The sequence below is a fragment of the Oncorhynchus mykiss genome, chromosome 5, assembly GCF_057628025.1.
Source record: "Oncorhynchus mykiss isolate SJ-2025 chromosome 5, ASM5762802v1, whole genome shotgun sequence".
Lineage (NCBI taxonomy): Eukaryota > Metazoa > Chordata > Actinopteri > Salmoniformes > Salmonidae > Oncorhynchus > Oncorhynchus mykiss.
Genome location: NC_143026.1, coordinates 11,620,214 through 11,640,185, shown reverse-complemented (window position 1 = coordinate 11,640,185; position 19,972 = coordinate 11,620,214). Strand labels below are relative to the sequence as shown.

Below are 19,972 nucleotides of genomic sequence, written 5' to 3'. Positions count from 1 at the left end.
GAGAGAATGAGAAAAAGACGGGGAGAATGAGAGAGGGAGAGGGAGGGGGAGAATGAGAGAGGGACAGGGAGAGGGAGGGAGAGAATGAGAGAGAGACAGGGAGAGGGAGGGAGGTGCCACCCTTGGCCCACTTTTACAGAGATCATCTCTAGCTTGAGCACCAATGAGAAGAGAGCTCTTCAAACACACAAGCAAGCAAGCAAGCACACACACACACACGCACACACACACACACACACACACACACACACACACACACACACACACACACACACACACACACACACACACACACACACACACACACACACACACACACACACACACACACACACACACACACACACACACACACCCTGAAGAGGTGCCTGCCCTGTTTCAAAGGACTTTGGAGAAACCAGTGCAGGGTATTCTATATCGGGGGTCACATTGCAGTTGCTTGACCCCACTACCATATTTATCACACATATGTCATATGTAATGTTTACTACTGCATATATGATTGCTCTAACTGTGGCTGTAGGAGAGTCTATAGAGGCTGAGGGTGTCCAACAATGTATAACGTACTAAAGGATAGGACAGGACATGACAGGGGAGCAGCTGTCTGTTAGACAGGACGGGGGGAAAACTGTCTGTTAGACAGGACAGGGGAACAATTGTATGTTAGACAGGACAGGACAGGAGAAAAACTGTCTGTTAGACAGGACAGGACAGGTGAAAAACTGTCTGTTATACAGGACAGGGGAGCAGCTGTCTGTTAGACAGGACAGGACAGGAGAGCAGCTGTCTGTTAAGCAGGACAGGACAGGAGAGCAGTTGTCAGTTATACAGGACAGGACAGGAGAGCAGCTGTATGTTAGACAGGACAGAAAAGGACAGCAGGAGTTTGTTAGGCAGGACAGGAGAGCAGCTGGCTCATAGACAGGACAGGACAGGAGAGCAGCTGTCCGTTAGACAGGACAGGAAAGCAGCTGTCTGGTAGACAGGACAGGACAGGAGAGCAGCTGTCTGTTAGACAGGACAGAAAGACAGCTGTCTGGTAGACAGGACAGGACAGGACAGCAGCTGTCTGGTAGACAGGACAGGGGAGCAGCTGTCTGTTAGACAGGACAGGAGAGCAGCTGTCTGCTAGACAGGACAGGACAGGAGAGCAGCTGTCTGTTAGACAGGACAGAAAGACAGCTGTCTGGTAGACAGGACAGAAAGACAGCTGTCTGGTATGCAGGACCACACACACTCGCACACACACACACACACACACACACACACACACACACAGTGCTTGACTTAGGCAGGAGCGGTGTACCGGCAACTCAAATGTTCTACTGTGGAGCTCCTGTTTCTCTTCTAGAATATTACCTCAAAAGTATTGTGCAGCACCTAAAATGAGTATTGGCATCTATTGCAGTCCAAGAGAAGCACCACACATACAGCACATACACACACACACACACACACACACACACAGCTTTAAAATAGCCACTGTCAGACTGGCTCAACAACGTGTGGGGAGGAAGCATGCATTTCTACAGTCTCTTTTCAGCGGCAGTATGTAACTCTCTACGAATGTATCCTTTGGGCTTGGTGGCTGTTGGCGGTGCCCCGCCTGGAAAACAACAAAGCTGTGGGAAACACTGCTACACCCTAAGGTCACCTGTCTATGTAAAGTGGGTTGAGGATCACTGTGTTTTGGGGACGACTGCATGGCGCTTGTTCTTTTCCAACTAGACGGATCCTTGATCACATGTGCTTTTCCCCCACTGTTCTCCTGGCACTATGAAATCTGACTCGAGAGCCACTGTGGAGCAACTGACGTTACGCACGTAGATGCATGCGCACACAAGTACACACACGTGAGCACATACACACACACACACAAACACACACACACTCTTGATAGGAAAACAGTGGTGATTAGCATAGAGAGTTTGACATTTAAAACGTCTTAGGTAGTTATCAACATAAATCTGGGTCAGGACAAATACCATGCCATACTACTAGAAGCCAGAAAAGACGAGGAAAGTAGAGAAGAGAACAGAAGATAATGAGAGGAAGAGGAGAAGAGACCAGAAGATAATGAGAGGAAGAGGAGAAGAGACCAGAAGATAATGAGAGGAAGAGGAGAAGAGAACTGAAGATAATGAGAGGAAGAGGAGAAGAGACCAGAAGATAATGAGAGGAAGAGGAGAAGAGACCAGAAGATAATGAGAGGAAGAGAAGAAGAGAAGAGAATATAATGAGAGGAAGAGGAGAAGAGAACTGAAGATAATGAGAGGAAGAGGAGAAGAGACCAGAAGATAATGAGAGGAAGAGGAGAAGAGAACTGAAGATAATGAGAGGAAGAGGAGAAGAGACCAGAAGATAATGAGAGGAAGAGGAGAAGAGACCAGAAGATAATGAGAGGAAGAGGAGAAGAGACCAGATGATAATGAGAGGAAGAGGAGAAGAGAACTGAAGATAATGAGAGGAAGAGGAGAAGAGAACTGAAGATAATGAGAGGAAGGGGAGAACTTTACCAGATTGAGATTCCATCTGTATTCCGCAGAGAGCTCGTAGAGCGCGAACGGGGCTTCATCACAATACTCATGGTCATATGTTGACCTCCTCCCTCCCGCCTTCTGACTGCCCTGTATGATCGCTCGTTCTTTCTAGTCCGCCACTGGACCCAGGTCTGTGTTAATCCCTCCTTGGGCTATAGGGTCAGCATGACATAGCCTGGGAACTGTGGGCTTTAGCTCAACGGGTTAATGCACTAAAGGCGTAAGCCCACTTCACTCTCAAACTGTAGGACTGGCTAGCTGCTCAAACTAGCTCTGCTTTGGTCACTCAATCTCTCCGTCTCTCGTGCACCGTCTCTCTCACTCTACTTCTCTTCTGACTGTCACACACACCCGCTCCCTCTATTGGCCTCTCCCTCCCTCTATCGCTCTCCCTCCCTCTATCGGTCTCTCCCTCCCTCTATTGGCCTCTCCCTCTATCACTCTCCCTCCCTCTATCGGTCTCTCCCTCCCTCTATCGGTCTCTCCCTCCTCCCTTCCTTACAATCTCCCCCTTGCTAACTACGTTACTATTAGTCTACTACTAACTACGTTACTATTGGTCTGCTACTAACTACGTTAATATTGGTCTGCTACTAACTACGTTACTATTGGTCTGCTTCTCTCTGCCTGGTTTGCCATCCCCTCTCTCTTTCTCTCTTTCTCTACTTGTCTCTGCTCCTCTCTGCTCCCCTCGCTGGCTGTGTGGAGAGTAGGAGCTCCCTAAGGGCCCGGTCTGTCTCTGTGTGTGGCCTAAAGTGTGTGTGTGTGTGTGTGTGTGCGCGCTCATGCAAGCTGGTGTCACAAAGGGTCACACGCAAACACACACACACACACACACACACACACACACACACACACACACACACACACACACACACACACACACACACACACATCAACTCTACCAGTCTGGTTGCTCTACATGCCATTTAACACTCTGCATCTGAGTGTCAAATGGAACCATATTCCCTAGATAGTGCATTACTTTTAAACAGGGCCCAAAAACATAGTACACTACTTTTAAATAGGGCCCATAAGTCTCTATGTAGGGAAAAGCCTACGTGCCATGTTACCACTACAGCTAATACAGCACCACCTTCCAAGTTGTGTCCCCAAATATCTCTGGCTTGTTTTGGATTCAAGCACCCTGTTGACAGATTTGTAGTGGGGTTAATAATAAAGAAGAAAAGTTTAACTGACTGTCATTATCATCTAAGTGGCTTAGAGAGAGAGACAGAGAGAGAGAGAGAGAGGAAGACAGAGAGTGAAAGAGAGAGAGAGAGAGAGAGAGAGAGAGAGAGGAAGACAGAGTGAAAGACAGAGAGTGAAAGAGTGAGAGAGAGAGAGTGAAAGAGAGAGAGAGAAAGACAGTGAAAGAGAGAGAGAGAGAGAGAGAGAGAGAGAGAGAGAGAGAGGAAAACAGAGTGAAAGAGAGAGAGAGAGTGAAAGAGAGAGAGAGGAAGACAGAGTGAAAGAGAGAGAGAGAGAGAGAGAGAGAGAGAGAGAGTGTGAAAGAGAGAGAGTGAAAGAGAGAAAAAGAGAGGGAGAGAGAGAGAGAGAGGAAGACAGAGAGTGAAAGAGAGAGAGAGAGAGAGAGAGAGGAAGACAGAGTGAAAGACAGAGAGTGAAAGAGAGAGAGAGAGAGAGAGTGAAAGAGAGAGAGAGGAAGACAGAGTGAAAGACAGAATGAAAGAGTGAGAGAGAGAGAGTGAAAGAGAGAGAGAGAAAGACAGAGTGAAAGAGAGAGAGAGAGAGAGGGGAAGACAGAGTGAAAGACAGAGAGTGAAAGAGAGAGAGAGAGAGTGAAAGAGAGAGAGAGGAAGACAGAGTGAAAGACAGAGTGAAAGAGTGAGAGAGAGAGAGTGAAAGAGAGAGAGAGGAAGACAGAGTGAAAGAGAGAGCGAGAGAGAGAGAGAGAGAGATAGAGAGAGAGAGAGAGAGAGAGAGAGAGAGAGAGCGTGAAAGAGAGAGAGAGAGTGAAAGAGAGAAAAAGAGAGGGAAAGGGTCTTCTATACAAATTGATGGAAAGTGATATTGGGGGAAAAACATATGACATTGTAAAATCCATGTACACAAACAACAAGTGTACAGTTAAAATAGGCCCAAAACACACACATTTCTTCCCACAGGGCCATGGGGTGAGACAGGGATGCAGCTTAAGCCCCACCCTCTTCAACATATATATCAAGTAATTGGCGAGGGCACTAGGAAAGTCTGCAGCACCCGGCCTCACCCTACTAGAATCTGAAGTCAAATGTCTACTGTTTGCTGATGATCTGGTACTTCTGTCACCAACCAAGGCAGGCCTACAGCAGCACCTAGGTCTTCTGCACAGATTCTGCCAGACCTGGGCCCTGACAGTAAATCTCAGTAAGACCAAAATAACGGTGTTCCAAAAAAGGTCCAGTCGCCAGGACCACAAATACAAATTCCATCTAGATACCGTTGCCCTAGAGCAGAGCACACAAAAAACTATACATACCTTGGCCGAAACATCAGTGCCATAGGTAACTTCCAAAGCTGTGAACGATCTGAGAGACAAGGCAAGAAGGGCATTCTATGCCATCAAAAGGAACATAAAATTCGATATACCAATTAGGATCTGGCTAAAAATATTAGAATCAGTTATCCTCTCTGGGATAGGGGGCAGTATTTTCACATCCGGATGAAAAGCGTGCCCAAAGTAAACTACCTGTTACTCAGGCCCAGAAGCTAAGATATGCATATAATTAGTAGATATGGATAGAAAACACCCTGAAGTTTCTAAAACTGTTAGAATAATATCTGTGAGTATAACAGAACTGATTTGGCAGGCGAAACCCCGAGCACAATCCATCCAGGGAAAAATATTTAATTGTGTTTTCCACTGGTTTTCTATGGGAGACCTGATTTATTATGACGCAGATTGCAGTTCCTCTGGCTTCCACTAGATGTCAACAGTCTTTATAAATTGTTCGATGTTTTTCTTTTGAGAAATGAAGAAGTAGGGCTGTTCTTTGTAGGTGTCACTCTGAAGGGCTTTAGTCTTTTGTTGCGCGTGAACTGGAGCGCACTTCACGTTGTTTTTATCCGGTATTAGAAACAGTTTATTCCATCTTAAATTTGATCGTTTATTTACATTTTAGGGTACCTGATGTTTGATTAGGAACGTTGTTTGAATTGTTTGGACCAAGTTTACAGGTAACTTATTAGATACTTTGTAGTCATGTTGGAACCGGTGTATTTCTGAATCAAACGCGCCAAATAAATTGACATTTTGGGGAAATAAAGAAGGAATTTATCGAACAAAACGACCATTCATTGTGTCACTAAGACATTTGAGATTGCAAAAAGAAGAAGATCTTCAAAGGTAAGGCATTTATTATATGGCTATTTCTGACTTGTGTCGCATCTGCCTGACTTGTGTCGCACCTGCCTGGTTGAAAAAGGATTTTCATGTGTTTGTATGCGGGGCGCTGTCCTCAGATAATCGCATGGTCTGCTTTCGCCGTAAAGAGAGATAGCAAAAGAAAGAGAGAGCGAAAGAGAGAGAAATAAAGAGAGAAAAAATGAGCGAGTGAGAGAAAGAGAGAGAAAGAAAGAGAGAGAACAAAGAGAGTGAGAGAAAGAGAGACAATAACATCTGCATAGTAAATATTAACTTATTGTTAGTAGCATTATTGTTATTACTATTATTGTTATTCCAATATTGTTATTTCTATTATTATTGTTGTTTATCATTCCAAATAGTAGTGGTATGGGTAGTAGGGTGATGGTAATGATAGCAGTTTAAAGATGGTGGTGGTAGTCGTGCTGATGCAATGGTGAAGAGGACAGTTGTTTAGTTAGAAGTGAGTTATAGTTTCATTTTCCATGTTTAGCTTTTTATATTTATTACATTTCTACTATATTGTTGTTATTTTTGTATTTAATTTTGTATTATTTTTTCCTACCATATTATATTATTATTTGTTATTGTTTATAATTTTATTACAATGTATAAATTGTTGCTTTGGCAATATTGACACAATGTTTTTCACGCCAATAAAACAGCTTGAATTTGAATTTGAGAGAGAACAAAGAGAGAGAGAGAGAGAGAGAGAGAGAGAGAGAGAGAGAGAGAAAAAAAATAGAAAGAAAAAGGGAAAGAGAAAAAATAGAAAGAAAAAGAGAGAGAGAGAGAGAGAGAGAGAGAGAGAGAGAGAGAGAGAGAGAGAGAGACAAAAAATAGAAAGAGAAAGAGAGAGAGAAAATGATAGAGAAAAAAGAGAAAGAGAAAGAGAGAGAGAGAGAAAAAATTGAAAGAGAGAGAGAGAGAGAAAAGGATAGATAAAAAAGAGAAAGAGAGAGAGAGAGAGAGAAAAATAGAAAGAGAAAGAGAGAGAGAGAAAAAGAGAAAGAGAAAGAGAGAGAGAAAATGATAGAGAAAAAAGAGAAAGAGAGAGAGAGAGAGAGAAAAATAGAAAGAGAAAGGGAGAGAGAGAAAAGGATAGATAAAAAAGAGAAAGAGAAAGAGAGAGAGAAAGAGATTGAGAAAAAAAATGAAAGAGAGAAAGAGAGAAAAAGAGAAAAATAGAGAGAGAGAGAGAGAGGTTAAAAAAGAGAGATTGCTTTGGCAATATTGACACAATGTTTTTCACGCCAATAAAACAGCTTGAGTTTGAATTTGAGAGAGAACAAAGAGAGAGAGAGAGAGAGAGAGAGAGAGAGAGAGAGAGAAAAAATAGAAAGAAAAAGGGAAAGAGAAAAAATAGAAAGAAAAAGAGAGCGAGAGAGAGAGAGAGAGAGAGACAAAAAATAGAAAGAGAAAGAGAGAGAGAAAAGGATAGAGAAAAAAGAGAAAGAGAGAGAGAGAGAGACAAAAAATAGAAAGAGAAAGAGAGAGAGAAAAGGATAGAGAAAAAAGAGAAAGAGAGAGAGAGAGAAAAAAAAATAGAAAGAGAAAGAGAGAGAGAAAATGATAGAGAAAAAAGAGAAAGAGAAAGAGAGAGAGAGAGAAAAAATTGAAAGAGAAAGAGAGAGAGAAAAAATAGAAAGAGAGAGAGAGAGAAAAAATTGAAAGAGAAAGAGAGAGAGAAAAAATAGAAAGAGAGAGAGAGAGAGAGAGGGAGAGAGAGAGAGAGAGAGAGAGAGAAGAAAAAAATAGAAAGAGAAAGAGAGAGAGAAAAGGATAGAGAAAAAAGAGAGAGAGAGAGAGAGAAATAGAAAGAGAACGGGAGAGAGAGAAAAGGATAGATAAAAAAGAGAAAGAGAAAGAGAGAGAGAAAGAGATTGAGAAAAAAATAGAGAGAGAGAGAGAGAGGTTAAAAAAGAGAGAAAAATTGAAAAATATCTATATATAGAGAGAGAGAGGTAATAAAGAGAGAGAAAGAGATTTAATTAAAAATAGAAAGAGAGAGAGAGAAAGAGAAAGGAGAAAAAAAGGAAAGAAAGGGAGAGAGAGAGAGAAAAAAGAGAGAGAGAAAAAGAGAGAGAACCAATGTGGTAACCAGCACTCAAACCATAAATAGAGATTATTTTTTACAAAGGGATGTCAGGTCGGTTGGACAGATCTGCCTTGTGGGTTTGTTGTGAAGCGTAAAGTCTGTTTCCATCCTTTACTATGAGCAGGGGGATGGGTGACTGCATGGGTAACTGTACTGTGTGTCGCTCTGTGACGTGGTACTGTAGAAAGGGTGGCTTTTGTCTGTGGGTCTCGATTAGAGTGCACACAGTACGTGACATTACTTCAGGGTATAAGATGATGCACTCGATCTACTAATATGCAGTTACTACATGCAATCATTGTATTATATGATATGATTTGAAAAATATTTAAAATAAAATATGTAATGTTTCATTAATATCAGGTGGGAATTGGATCATGTACTCCCAGCACAACATGGAATATGCATAATATTCCCAGCACAACATCAAATTATTTCAGAAATTTCAAATTAATTGATAGAAATGCCTAATTTCTTCAAATGTCATACACTCAGAGTGAGGGGACACAGTACAGCCTGATAGCACATCTCTTCTGTTGTGAAATGCACAAAACATGAAAATGAGGCCCTCTTGTGGTAAAATAAGGAAATATATAACTACTTGAAACACTGAATTATGGCGTTCTCCCAATGTTCTATGTGCACTATTTCTATGCTTCCCATTCTTAAATAGATTTTACTTTTTTTTTTACTTTCGGTTTTGTACACCAAATTCAAACAGCTGGAAATACAATATTTTTGGTTATTGAACATTTATTTCACAGCGGTTCAGATGGTACAATGATTCTCTACACTATGCATTGCTTGTTTTGTCACATAAACTGAAATTAGACAAACTACTAGAATTTTAGCAACTAAGACATTGTTGTGAGGTTTGAGAAGGGTGCAAGTGCGGCCCACATTCCTGCATGTGGGCGTTCCTGATACTTCTATTGGTCCATTTTTAAGTTAGGACTGGTGGGAGGTGGGGGTGCTTCAATACAGTAGGTGGCGTTAATGCACAATAACGCTGGATGCCAGCCGCCAATAAACCCCACATAAGAAGGGGCAGGGACGACAATGGTAGCTAGGAGTACACCAGTAGACAGTGTCCTTCACCCCCACCTGCTGGGAACTGTTTTCCAGCAGTTCTGTTAACAACGGCGAGGGCAGGTGTTTGGCAGGCAGGAGCGAAGGACAGGCAGGGGCAGGGGTGACGCTGTGTGCTAGCTAAGTAGCAAGCTTGCTAGCACACAGTGTTGTTAACTATAAAGCTAGCTAGTACACAGTGTCGTTAGCTATAAAGCTAGCTAGTACACAGTATCGTTAACTATAAAGCTATCTAGCAGACAGTGTCGTTAACTATAAAGCTAGCTAGCACACAGTGTCGTTACCTATAAAGCTAGCTAGTACACAGTGTCGCTAACTGTAAAGCTAGCTAGTACACAGTGTCGTTAACTATAAAGCTAGCTAGTACACAGTGTCATTAACTATAAAGCTAGCTAGCACACAGTGTCTTTAACTATCAAGCTAGCTAGTACACAGTGTCGTTAACTATAAAACTAGCTAGTACACAGTGTCGCTAACTATAAAGCTAGCTAGTACACAGTGTTGCCCTAGCCTCCGTCTGCTGTGCTAGCGGGAGGCCCCGAATTGCTGCTTGCAGTTGCACACTATTGGTTTGGTAAATCATTATGAAACCAGTTCCTCAAATAGTTTCTCACCACAAAATAAAGGAAGTTCCACTGATGAACACTCAATGAGTAAAAACAGCACACTATAGATGTCCTCTTTATGGCAATATCAGACGTTTTATTCAACTTGAAAATATGGCTTAGGCCATCAACATGTGTTATGGTGGTTTAGTCTGGGTTCTTTCGTTTTGCACATACTGCAACAATTTACTTTATGCTAAGCAAATGTTGAATTTAAATGTTTCAGGACTTTACGAAGGACATGCAATTTATGCTCTCATGATCCTGTGAGCACTGTTATTCAAACCCTACATCAATGAAATGATGGTGGGAAGGATGTAAAGAAAGTTGGGTCAGACAATCTTCTCTTTCCCACTATCACGCCACCACATTTAAATATACTTCTGCTTTTCACACTCTCCAAATGAGAACATGTGCTCTTAGCCTCTTACAGTAACTAGATGATTTTGACGTTGTGGCATTTTCAGACAGCTTGCAACAGCTTCGGGTTGGTTAAAGTTTCCAGTTTGAAACCAGCCTAATCTTTCTCTGGAAGTTTGACCAATGCCTTCACACTACCATTGAAACCTTTATCACGAAACACTATCACAAACCATGTAACCACAACTGAGTGTAGTACTAATACAGTACATTCGGAAAGTATTCAGACCCCTTGACTTCTTCCACAATTTGTTATGTTACAGCCTTAGTCTAAAATGGATTAAAAAAAATGCTTTTCCTCAACCAATCTACACACAATACCCCATAATGACAAAGCGAAAACAGGTTTTGTAATATTTTGCAAATGAATTAAAACATAAATAAATAAAATACCTTATTTGCGTAAGCATTCAGACCCTTTGCTAAGAGATTTGAAATTGAGCTCAGGTGCATCCTGTTTCCATTGATCATCCTCAAGATGTTTCTACAACTTGATTGGAGTCCATCTGTGGTAAACTCAATTGATTGGACATGAGTTGGAAAGGCATCTATATAAGGTCCCACAGTTGACAGTGGATGTCAGAGCAAAAACCAAGCCATGAGGTCAAAGGAATTGTCCGCAGAGCTCTGAGACAGGATTGTGTCGAGGCACAGATCTGGTAAAGGGTACCAAAAATGTCTGCAGCATTGAAGGTCCCCAAGAACACAGTGGCCTCCATCATTCTTAAATGGAAGAAGTTTGGAACCACCAAGACTCTTCCTAGAGCTGGCCGCCCAGCCAAACTGAGCAAACAGGGGAGAAGGGCCTTGGTCAGGGAGGTGACCAAGAACCCTATGGTCACTCTGACAGTGCTCCAGAATTCCTCTGTGGAGATGAGAGAACCTTCCAGAAGGACAACCGTCTCTGCAGCACTCCGCCAACCAGGTCTTTATGATAGAGTGGCCAGACAGAAGCCACTCCTCAGTAAAAGGCACATGACAGGCTGCTTGGAGTTTGCCAAAAGGCACCTGCCAAAAGGCACCTAAGGATTCTCACACCATGAGAAACAAGAAACCAAGATTATACTCTTTGGCCTGAATGCCAAGGGTCACATCTAGAGGAAACCAGGCACCACTCATCACCTGGCCAATACCATCCCTACGTTGAAGCATGTTGGTGGCAGCATCATGCTTTGGGGATGTTTTTCAGCGTCAGGGACTGGGAGACTAGTCAGGATTGAGGGTAAGATGAACAGAGCAAAGTACAGTAAGATCCTTGATGAAAACCTGCTCCAGAGCACTCAGGACCTCAGACTGGGGCTAAGGTTCACCTTCCAACAGGACAACGACCTTAAGCACACAACCAAGACAACACAGGAGTGGCTTCGGGACAAGTCTCTGAATGCACTTGAGTGGCCCAGCCAGAGCCCGGATTGAACCCGATCAAACATCTCTGGAGAGACCTGAAAATAGATGTGCAGCGACGCTCCCCATCCAACCTGACAGTGCTTGAGAGGATCTGCAGAGAAGAATTGGAGAACCTCCCCAAATACAGGTGTGCCAAGCTTGTAGCATCATACCCAATAAGACTTGAGGTTGTAATCACTGCCAAATGTGCTTCAACAAAGTACTGAGTAAAGGGTTTGAATACTTACGTAAATGTATTATTTCAGTTTTTTATTTTTAATAAATCTGCTAAAAATTCTAATGGTGTATTGGTGTAGATTGATGAGGGAAAAATACAATTGAATCAATTTTAGAATAAGGCTGTAACGTAATAAAATGTGGAAAAAGTCAAGGAATCTGTATACTTCCCGAATGCACCGTATATTTGCAGCTTTTCCCATCATCAAACACGTTTGCTCCGTTGGTTGCAGAATGATGCCAACAATGCCATAGAGTTGATACTGCAATCGCTATCAGCAGTACTCCCTACCTGCAAGTTGCTCAGGAAAAAAAGACAATCTGATCTGATTGCATCACACAGCCTACAGTATGGTCATTTAGTAGACACTTTAATGCTAAGCAGCTTGGACCGTTTTGTTGGTGGAAAATGTACTCAATTGTCATACTTGAGTAAAAGTAAAGGTGCCTTTATAGAAAATGACTCAAGTAACAGTGAAAGTCACCCAGTAAAATACTACTTGACTAAAAGTCTTAAAGTATTTGGTTTTATGGATGGCACAATTATTAAATTTATTTTTTTACAGATAGTGGTTTTCTTTGTAGTTCTTTCAGAAGTGCATTTGATACTGTATGTACAGCAACATGTTCCACAGAGTTGACACTTCATTGAGAAATCGTCTGTCTGGTTGCGTGCACTGCATGGACTTCTCAGCCAGGTTTGTTATCAGTACTGAACGGGTCACCCCATGGGACTTCCAGTTTATGCCAGGTTAACCCCCAACATCAAGGGACACCCTGTTGGTAAGCCCCTCCATCGGGGGACGTCCTGTTGTTAAGCCCCTCCATCGGGGGACACCCTGTTGGTAAGCCCCTCCATCGGGGGACACCCTGTTGTTAAGCCCCTCCATCGGGGGACGTCCTGTTGTTAAGCCCCTCCATAGGGGGACACCCTGTTGTTAAGCCCCTCCATCGGGGGACACCCTGTTGGTAAGCCCCTCCATCGGGGGACGTCCTGTTGTTAAGCCCCTCCATAGGGGGACACCCTGTTGTTAAGCACCTCCATCGGGGGACACCCTGTTGTTAAGTTCCCCCATAGTGGGGGACACCCTGTTGTTAAGCCCCTCCATCGGGGAACATCCTGTTGTTAAGCCCCTCCATCGGGGGACACCCTGTTGTTAAGCCCCGCCATCGGGGAACACCCTGTTGTTAAGCACCTCCATCGGGGGACACCCTGTTGTTAAGTTCCCCCATAGTGGGGGACACCCTGTTGTTAAGCCCCTCCATCGGGGAACACCCTGTTGTTAAGCCCCTCCATCGGGGGACACCCTGTTGTTAAGCACCTCCATCGGGGGACACCCTGTTGTTAAGCCCCTCCATAGGGGGACGTCCTGTTGTTAAGCCCCTCCATAGGGGGACACCCTGTTGTTAAGCCCCTCCATAGGGGGACGTCCTGTTGTTAAGCCCCTCCATAGGGGGACGTCCTGTTGTTAAGCCCCTCCATAGGGGGACGTCCTGTTGTTAAGCCCCTCCATAGGGGGACGTCCTGTTGTTAAGCCCCTCCATAGGGGGACGTCCTGTTGTTAAGCCCCTCCATAGGAGGACGTCCTGTTGTTAAGCCCCTCCATAGGGGGACACCCTGTTGTTAAGCCCCTCCATAGGGGGACGTCCTGTTGTTAAGCACCTCCATCGGGGGACACCCTGTTGTTAAGCACCTCCATCGGGGGACGTCCTGTTGTTAAGCCCCTCCATAGGGGGACACCCTGTTGGTAAGCCCCTCCATCGCGGGACACCCTGTTGTTAAGCACCTCCATCGGGGGACACCCTGTTGTTAAGCCCCTCCATCGGGGGACACCCTGTTGTTAAGCACCTCCATCCGGGAACACCCTGTTGTTAAGCCCCTCCATAGGGGAACACCCTGTTGTTAAGCACCTCCATCGGGGGACACCCTGTTGTTAAGCCCCTCCATCGGGGGACACCCTGTTGTTAAGCCTCTCCATCCGGGAACACCCTGTTGTTAAGCCCCTCCATAGGGGAACACCCTGTTGTTAAGCCCCTCCATCCGGGAACACCCTGTTGTTAAGCACCTCCATCGGGGGACACCCTGTTGTTAAGCACCTCCATAGGGGAACACCCTGTTGTTAAGCCCCTCCATCGGGGGACACCCTGTTGTTAAGCCCCTCCATCGGGGAACACCCTGTTGTTAAGCCCCTCCATCGGGGGACACCCTGTTGTTAAGCACCTCCATCGGGGGACACCCTGTTGTTAAGCCCCTCCATCGGGGGACACCCTGTTGTTAAGCCCCTCCATAGGGGGACACCCTGTTGTTAAGCCCCTCCATCGGGGGACACCCTGTTGTTAAGCCCCTCCATCGGGGGACACCCTGTTGTTAAGCCCCTCCATAGGGGGACGTCCTGTTTTTAAGCCCCTCCATAGGGGGACACCCTGTTGTTAAGCCCCTCCATCGGGGGACACCCTGTTGTTAAGCCCCTCCATCGGGGGACACCCTGTTGTTAAGCACCTCCATCGGGGGACACCCTGTTGTTAAGCCTCTCCATCGGGGGACACCCTGTTGTTAAGCCCCTCCATCGGGGGACACCCTGTTGTTAAGCACCTCCATCGGGGGACACCCTGTTGTTAAGCCCCTCCATCGGGGGACACCCTGTTGTTAAATACCTCCATAGTGGAATACCCTGTTGTTAAGCCCCTCCATCGGGGGACACCCTGTTATTAAGCCCCTCCATCGGGGGACACCCTGTTGTTAAGCACCTCCATCGGGGGACACCCTGTTGTTAAGCACCTCCATCGGGGGACACCCTGTTAAGTTCCTCTATCGTGGGGGACACCCTGTTGTTAAGCACCTCCATCGGGGGACACCCTGTTGTTAAGCCCCTCCATCGGGGGACACCCTGTTGTTAAGCACCTCCATCGGGGGACACCCTGTTAAGTTCCTCTATCGTGGGGGACACCCTGTTGTTAAGCCCCTCCATCGAGGGACACCCTGTTGTTAAGTTCCCCCATAGTGGGGGACACCCTGTTGTTAAGTTCCCCCATAGTGGGGGACACCCTGTTGTTAAGCCCCTCCATAGGGGGACACCCTGTTGTTAAGCCCCTCCATAGGGGGACACCCTGTTGTTAAGCCCCTCCATAGGGGGACACCCTGTTAAGTTCCTCCATTCCTCCACACAGCACAGATCTGGGACCAGGTCCAACCCACTAAGTCAGTGTTTCCCAATCCTGGTCGAGGGGATCCAAATGGGTTCACATTTAGTTTTTGCAATCTAGCACCAACACACCCGATTCAACTAGTCTCATCATCAAGCCTTTGTTAATTTGAATCAGGTGTGTTAGTGGTTGTGCTAGGTGGCAAATCTGTACACACCCCTTTGGGTCTCCAGGACCAGAACTAGGATTAGAAAACACTGTACTAAGACATTGAACAATCACTGTTAGATATGATCTGGCGATAAACACACTGCAACGTCATTTCCCATAAGCCTCTGTATGGTTCACCTGAATGTCATGAAGTGCTGTAGTAAGCGGTTGTTAGGACAGCGCGTGACCTAAGAGCTCACCTCACTAAGCTGTACAATACCAGAGCTTAGGAAGTGGAGAAGCTGAGAACAGCATTTGGCAACGACATGAGGTACATAATCAGAGAAGCTAGGACTGTGTTCTGTCAATGCAAGCTATCGCTAAAACCCCTGTCCCCATCACAACAGCAGTGATATGGGGACTTTCACAAGCAATTTCCACTGTTATGAGAGACAAACACCAGTTTAAGATAAACCACCAAATGTAATCTATTAAAACAAAGAGCACCAAGGAGAGGCACAGCAACACAATTACACCTGTACAATTTCAGAAGCCTACCTACTTCTTTACTTGACTCTAGTCAACGTATTTGACATGGACAATGCACATGAATCAATACTCCTAAATGTGCCCCCTCTTCCCCCCCCAAAAAAACATATTGTTTTCCTCTATTACTGCCTCTATTACTCTATTAGCCTATTACTGACTAGATCGAGCACTGTGCGCTTCACAATAAAAAAAACTACCTGGTAACCCCCGGCAACAAGGGGTCCTACCTGTAAGATTTGAGAAAGCGTTTTCGCTTGGTGCCTCGGCCTGAGACCTGGTCAGGGGGCACAGGATTCCAGGGGCACAGTCCAGAGGTCCAGAATGTGTGGTCCAGGGGTTCCATGACAGACCTCAGGGAGGGGACTGGAAGCGACACTGCAGGGGGAGGCTGAGTGTGTGTCAGAATACAAGGCTGCTGAATGACTAATTCTGTTGCATTTCCTGGACAGGCTCGAAAAACGCCTAAAGCTCTCTCACTTTTTTTCTTGCTCTCTCTTTCTCTCTGTCCCTCTCTCTCTCTCTGTCTTGCTCTCTGTCCCTCTCTCTCTACATCTCTCTCTCTCTCTCACTCTCTGTAACCAGACTCTCCTTATTTTGCCTGTGGTGCAAAGGCCCTAGTGCCCTACTTCCTTCATAAGCTCATTAGTGAATGAACTCACTGCAGGGCTTGCCTTGGCCTCACTGCTATGTAATGTGGTAGCAGGCAGCAGAGAATACAGCATTAAACTAGGCCTGGCTGTAATGCGGTAGCAGCAGAGTATAGGAGAGATCACCATGGTGTCACAATAGCGAACAAGTTTAGTTATGGGTGGCAAAAGTTGCGTTCTGTGCATGGTTGTGCTCAGTATTTACAAATCAGTAATCGCATATTGTAGTTGACAGTACGGTAAGGAGCAGGCAAAATCAACTTTTCAATAACATGAACCATTGTAAACGGCGCAGTGCTATTTCATGGTATAATCTCTAAATTATCCAGCAGATGACAGTAGTGAGCCACTACCTTAATTGCCTGCCTATGTGAGGTTAGTGTGCCAAGTCCAAAACTGTTTGTTTGCAATAAACAATAAGTAATAACATGATACCCTGTGTGAAGGACATCACAGGCAAGCAATAATATAGTCTTTTAAACAGAGATTGTTATTTTCTGTGTATAACATAACTCTCAAATTGCGATTACATGTCGACATGTAGGCTACGGCTTATGCCAGACACTTTCTGATAACCTCGTAGCCTAACCTCAACTGAGCAACTCAGGCAGGCTATAGAACCATCATTAGCATCGGGTAAGGAAATATTTGTGTGCTGTTGTATCTTCCAAGCCAGTTTATTAATTGAAAATTAGGGTTGTCTTTGCTTGCTAACATTATATGACTTACATCTGCATTCATCCATGCGTGCCGGCAAGATAGCCAATACAATGCCACTAGCTGAGGCAGGAATATCTAGCTAGCTAGCGCTCCCACTGGTGGTCATTCGGTGTTCAAACATATTTATTTATTTATTTTGCTCCTTTGCACCCCATTATTTTTATTTCTACTTTGCACATTCTCCCATTGCAAATCTACCATTCCAGTGTTTTACTTGCTATATTGTATTTACTTTGCCACCATGGCCTTTTTGCCTTTACCTCCCTTATCTCACCTCATTTGCTCACATCGTATATAGACTTGTTTATACTGTATTATTGACTGTATGTTTGTTTTACTCCATGTGTAACTCTGTGTCGTTGTATGTGTCGAACTGCTTTGCTTTATCTTGGCCAGATCGCAATTGTAAATGAGAACTTGTTCTCAACTTGCCTACCTGGTTAAATAAAGGTGAAATAAAAAAATAAAAAAATAAAATAAAAACAAGATAGCCAATACAATGCCACTAGCTGAGGCAGGAATATCTAGCTAGCTAGCGCTCCCACTGGTGGTCATTCGGTGTTCAAACAAGATAGCAGAAAAACTACGAGACCATAACTGGAACTCAGCTGGTTAGTCAGAGGCTACAGATGGGCTTTGTAGCTAGTTAGCATAACCTCCATGAATGAAGCAAGCTAACTATCTAGCTAAAACCTAGACAAATGGAGGCTTGTCAACAAGAGAGTAGTGTTGATAATTTATATAAATGTTGCATATTAATTATTAATTAGATAATTTAGCTAGTACGGCTTTCAAATCAAATCATATTGTATTAGGCACATGCGCCGAGTACAACAGGTGTAGTAGACCTTACAGTGAAATGCTTACTTACGAGCCCCTAACCAACAATGCAGTTAAAAATATGGATAAGAATAAGAAATAAATGTAGGGTTAGTCTGGGTAGCCATTTGATTAGATGTTCAGGAGTCTTATGGCTTGGGGGTAGAAGCTGTTTAGACGCCTCTTGGACCTAGACTTTCCGACGCTTGCAACCCGGAACTACCAGAACGGCTTTGTTTACAAACATTATGATTTGGTTTATACAATAGTAAACTAGGCCTAACTGTAATGTGGTAGCAGCAGAGTATACAGCCTAAAACTAGGCCAACTGTAATGTGGTAGCAGGCAGCAGAGCATACAGTACAGTATTAAACTAACTGATAGTGCTGTGGTACAGTTCCTCTCCTTTGACATGCATGCTTAAGTGTCAATCCCTTAGTTTTTCATCTCTCTTTTATCTTGTGCATGCCAAACAAACCGGTATCCATGCAACTACACAAATTGAATTAGTTAGAAGAAATGAAGTCTTCTGTTATGGACACTCAAATTAGAGGAGTTCCATTGCAGTCATTCACAGTGTGTTCAAGATGTGTGTTGAAAGTTCATACACAGTATTTCTGTACTGTTGAAGTATTCTTGAACTGAGAAAGGCCAGGAGGTGATTGTTCCCTTCCGTCTCATTCCCCCTCTCTCTCACACCATTCAGAAATACGTAGCTTTCCTGAGGGTGGCTTAATTTACGCTGTTGCTCTTGTGGAACTTTGTTTTACAAGCTGTAAAACAGAAAGAATATACAGATGTAACCCCAACCTGACATGAGAAGATGCTTGTGGAAAGGACAACTGCTTCCCCCTGATCACCTCCAGTCCATAGAGACTCGAACTCAGTCCCCTCTGCTTTGCAAAAGCATGTAACCGCCCTTTCCGAAGCCTTCAAACTCATCCCGCTTCAATAGTGCAAAGGGGTGGCACTTCAGGTTGAGGACTGATATTCCTGAGCATCCCCAATAAGTCCCCAAACTGGTACTGAAGAGTTACAGGATGTGCAGGTTTTTGTTCCATCCCAGCAATAACACACCTAAGGGGATGTGTTAGGGGAGGGTCGATGTGCCTTTGAGCAAGGCACTTAATCCTAATTGCTCCAGGTGTTGCCGTCAATAATGGCTGATCCCTGGCCGTGACCCCACTGTCTGAGGGTATCTCAGAGGGAGTGAAATATGCAAAAAAACGAATGTCCAATTCACACATGCGTATAATAAACACGTGTACATGTGTGAAATGTAAGCACCGACCTTATTAAAAACCTGACTTCTCATCAACACCGTGTTTAGTTTAATGAGATTTGTCAGAGCTAAAGCCTACCAACCCTGTAGATGTTCAGGACCAGGACTGGTTCCCAGGGACCACTAATGTAGGCTATATAGCCACACGGGCACATTGGTCAGTAGTAGCCTTTTGGTCAAGGGTTCTCTCAAGTCCCCATCATTCCTCTTCAGTCTATTTAATGTCTTGTTACAGTCAAGGCTTCCTTCCTCATAGCCAGGCTAGCGCATTTGGCTGAAAGCAGCTGACACTGAACAACTCTTGTGGTGCTAAGCCTTTTAGGACACAGCAGAACTGAAGCGTGAGATTACACTTGGCATTTGAAAGGAAGGTAAGAGAGATTTTTCTAACAGGCAACTCAGTCAGGGAGATAGACGGGAAATATATGAATCCTTAAAGGGTTATGTCGAGGTTAGATGATGTCATATAAGTCTAAAATAATGTGATCAACGTCTGGTACGTTGCAGCGGATGACACACAGAACACACCACGAGGAACAATATTTATGCCGATTATTATGTGTCATGGAAAAATAGGGGTCCACAATGTGAGATGAGAATATTGCGTCTAATATAGGTTACTGTGGGTGACTACAGATGTAGGATCTTAATTTTAACACCCTGTTACAGGATAACTTTCCTGCCATGCAGGAAATGTAAAACTTGTAGTATATTTGAGGTTTAAAAAGGCTTCTGACATTTGTAATTTCAGACTTGATTTTCCCTTAGCAAAAAAAGTATCAACCCCAACAAAAATGTCCATTAATTATAATCCACATAATACTGTACTTCACAGTAGGCCTACATAGGGCCTACATAGGGCCTACATAGGGCCTACATAGGGCCTACATAGGGCCTACATAGCCAGAAACACTATCAG

The 19,972-nt window shown here is 44.3% G+C and overlaps 1 protein-coding gene across 16 annotated transcripts in view; it reads right to left on the bottom strand.

Moving 5' to 3' along the window:
• The window catches only part of LOC110523188 (3',5'-cyclic-AMP phosphodiesterase 4D), a 365,644-nt gene that overhangs the window by 76,689 nt on the left and 268,983 nt on the right, over positions 1-19,972 (bottom strand). For 3 of the 16 annotated variants that reach the window (XM_090233711.1, XM_036976774.2, XM_090233717.1), the window contains exon 2: positions 15,813-15,973. The exons of 9 other annotated variants lie outside the window; for them this stretch is intronic. In XM_090233711.1, coding sequence (XP_090089837.1) covers positions 15,813-15,928 — 116 coding nt within the window. In that variant the 5' untranslated portion in view covers positions 15,929-15,973. Of the gene's footprint in view, positions 1-2,516; positions 2,881-15,812; positions 15,974-19,972 lie in introns of those variants that run through there. 4 more of the 16 variants (XM_090233710.1, XM_090233712.1, XM_036976777.2 and 1 more) reach the window with 2 other exon arrangements.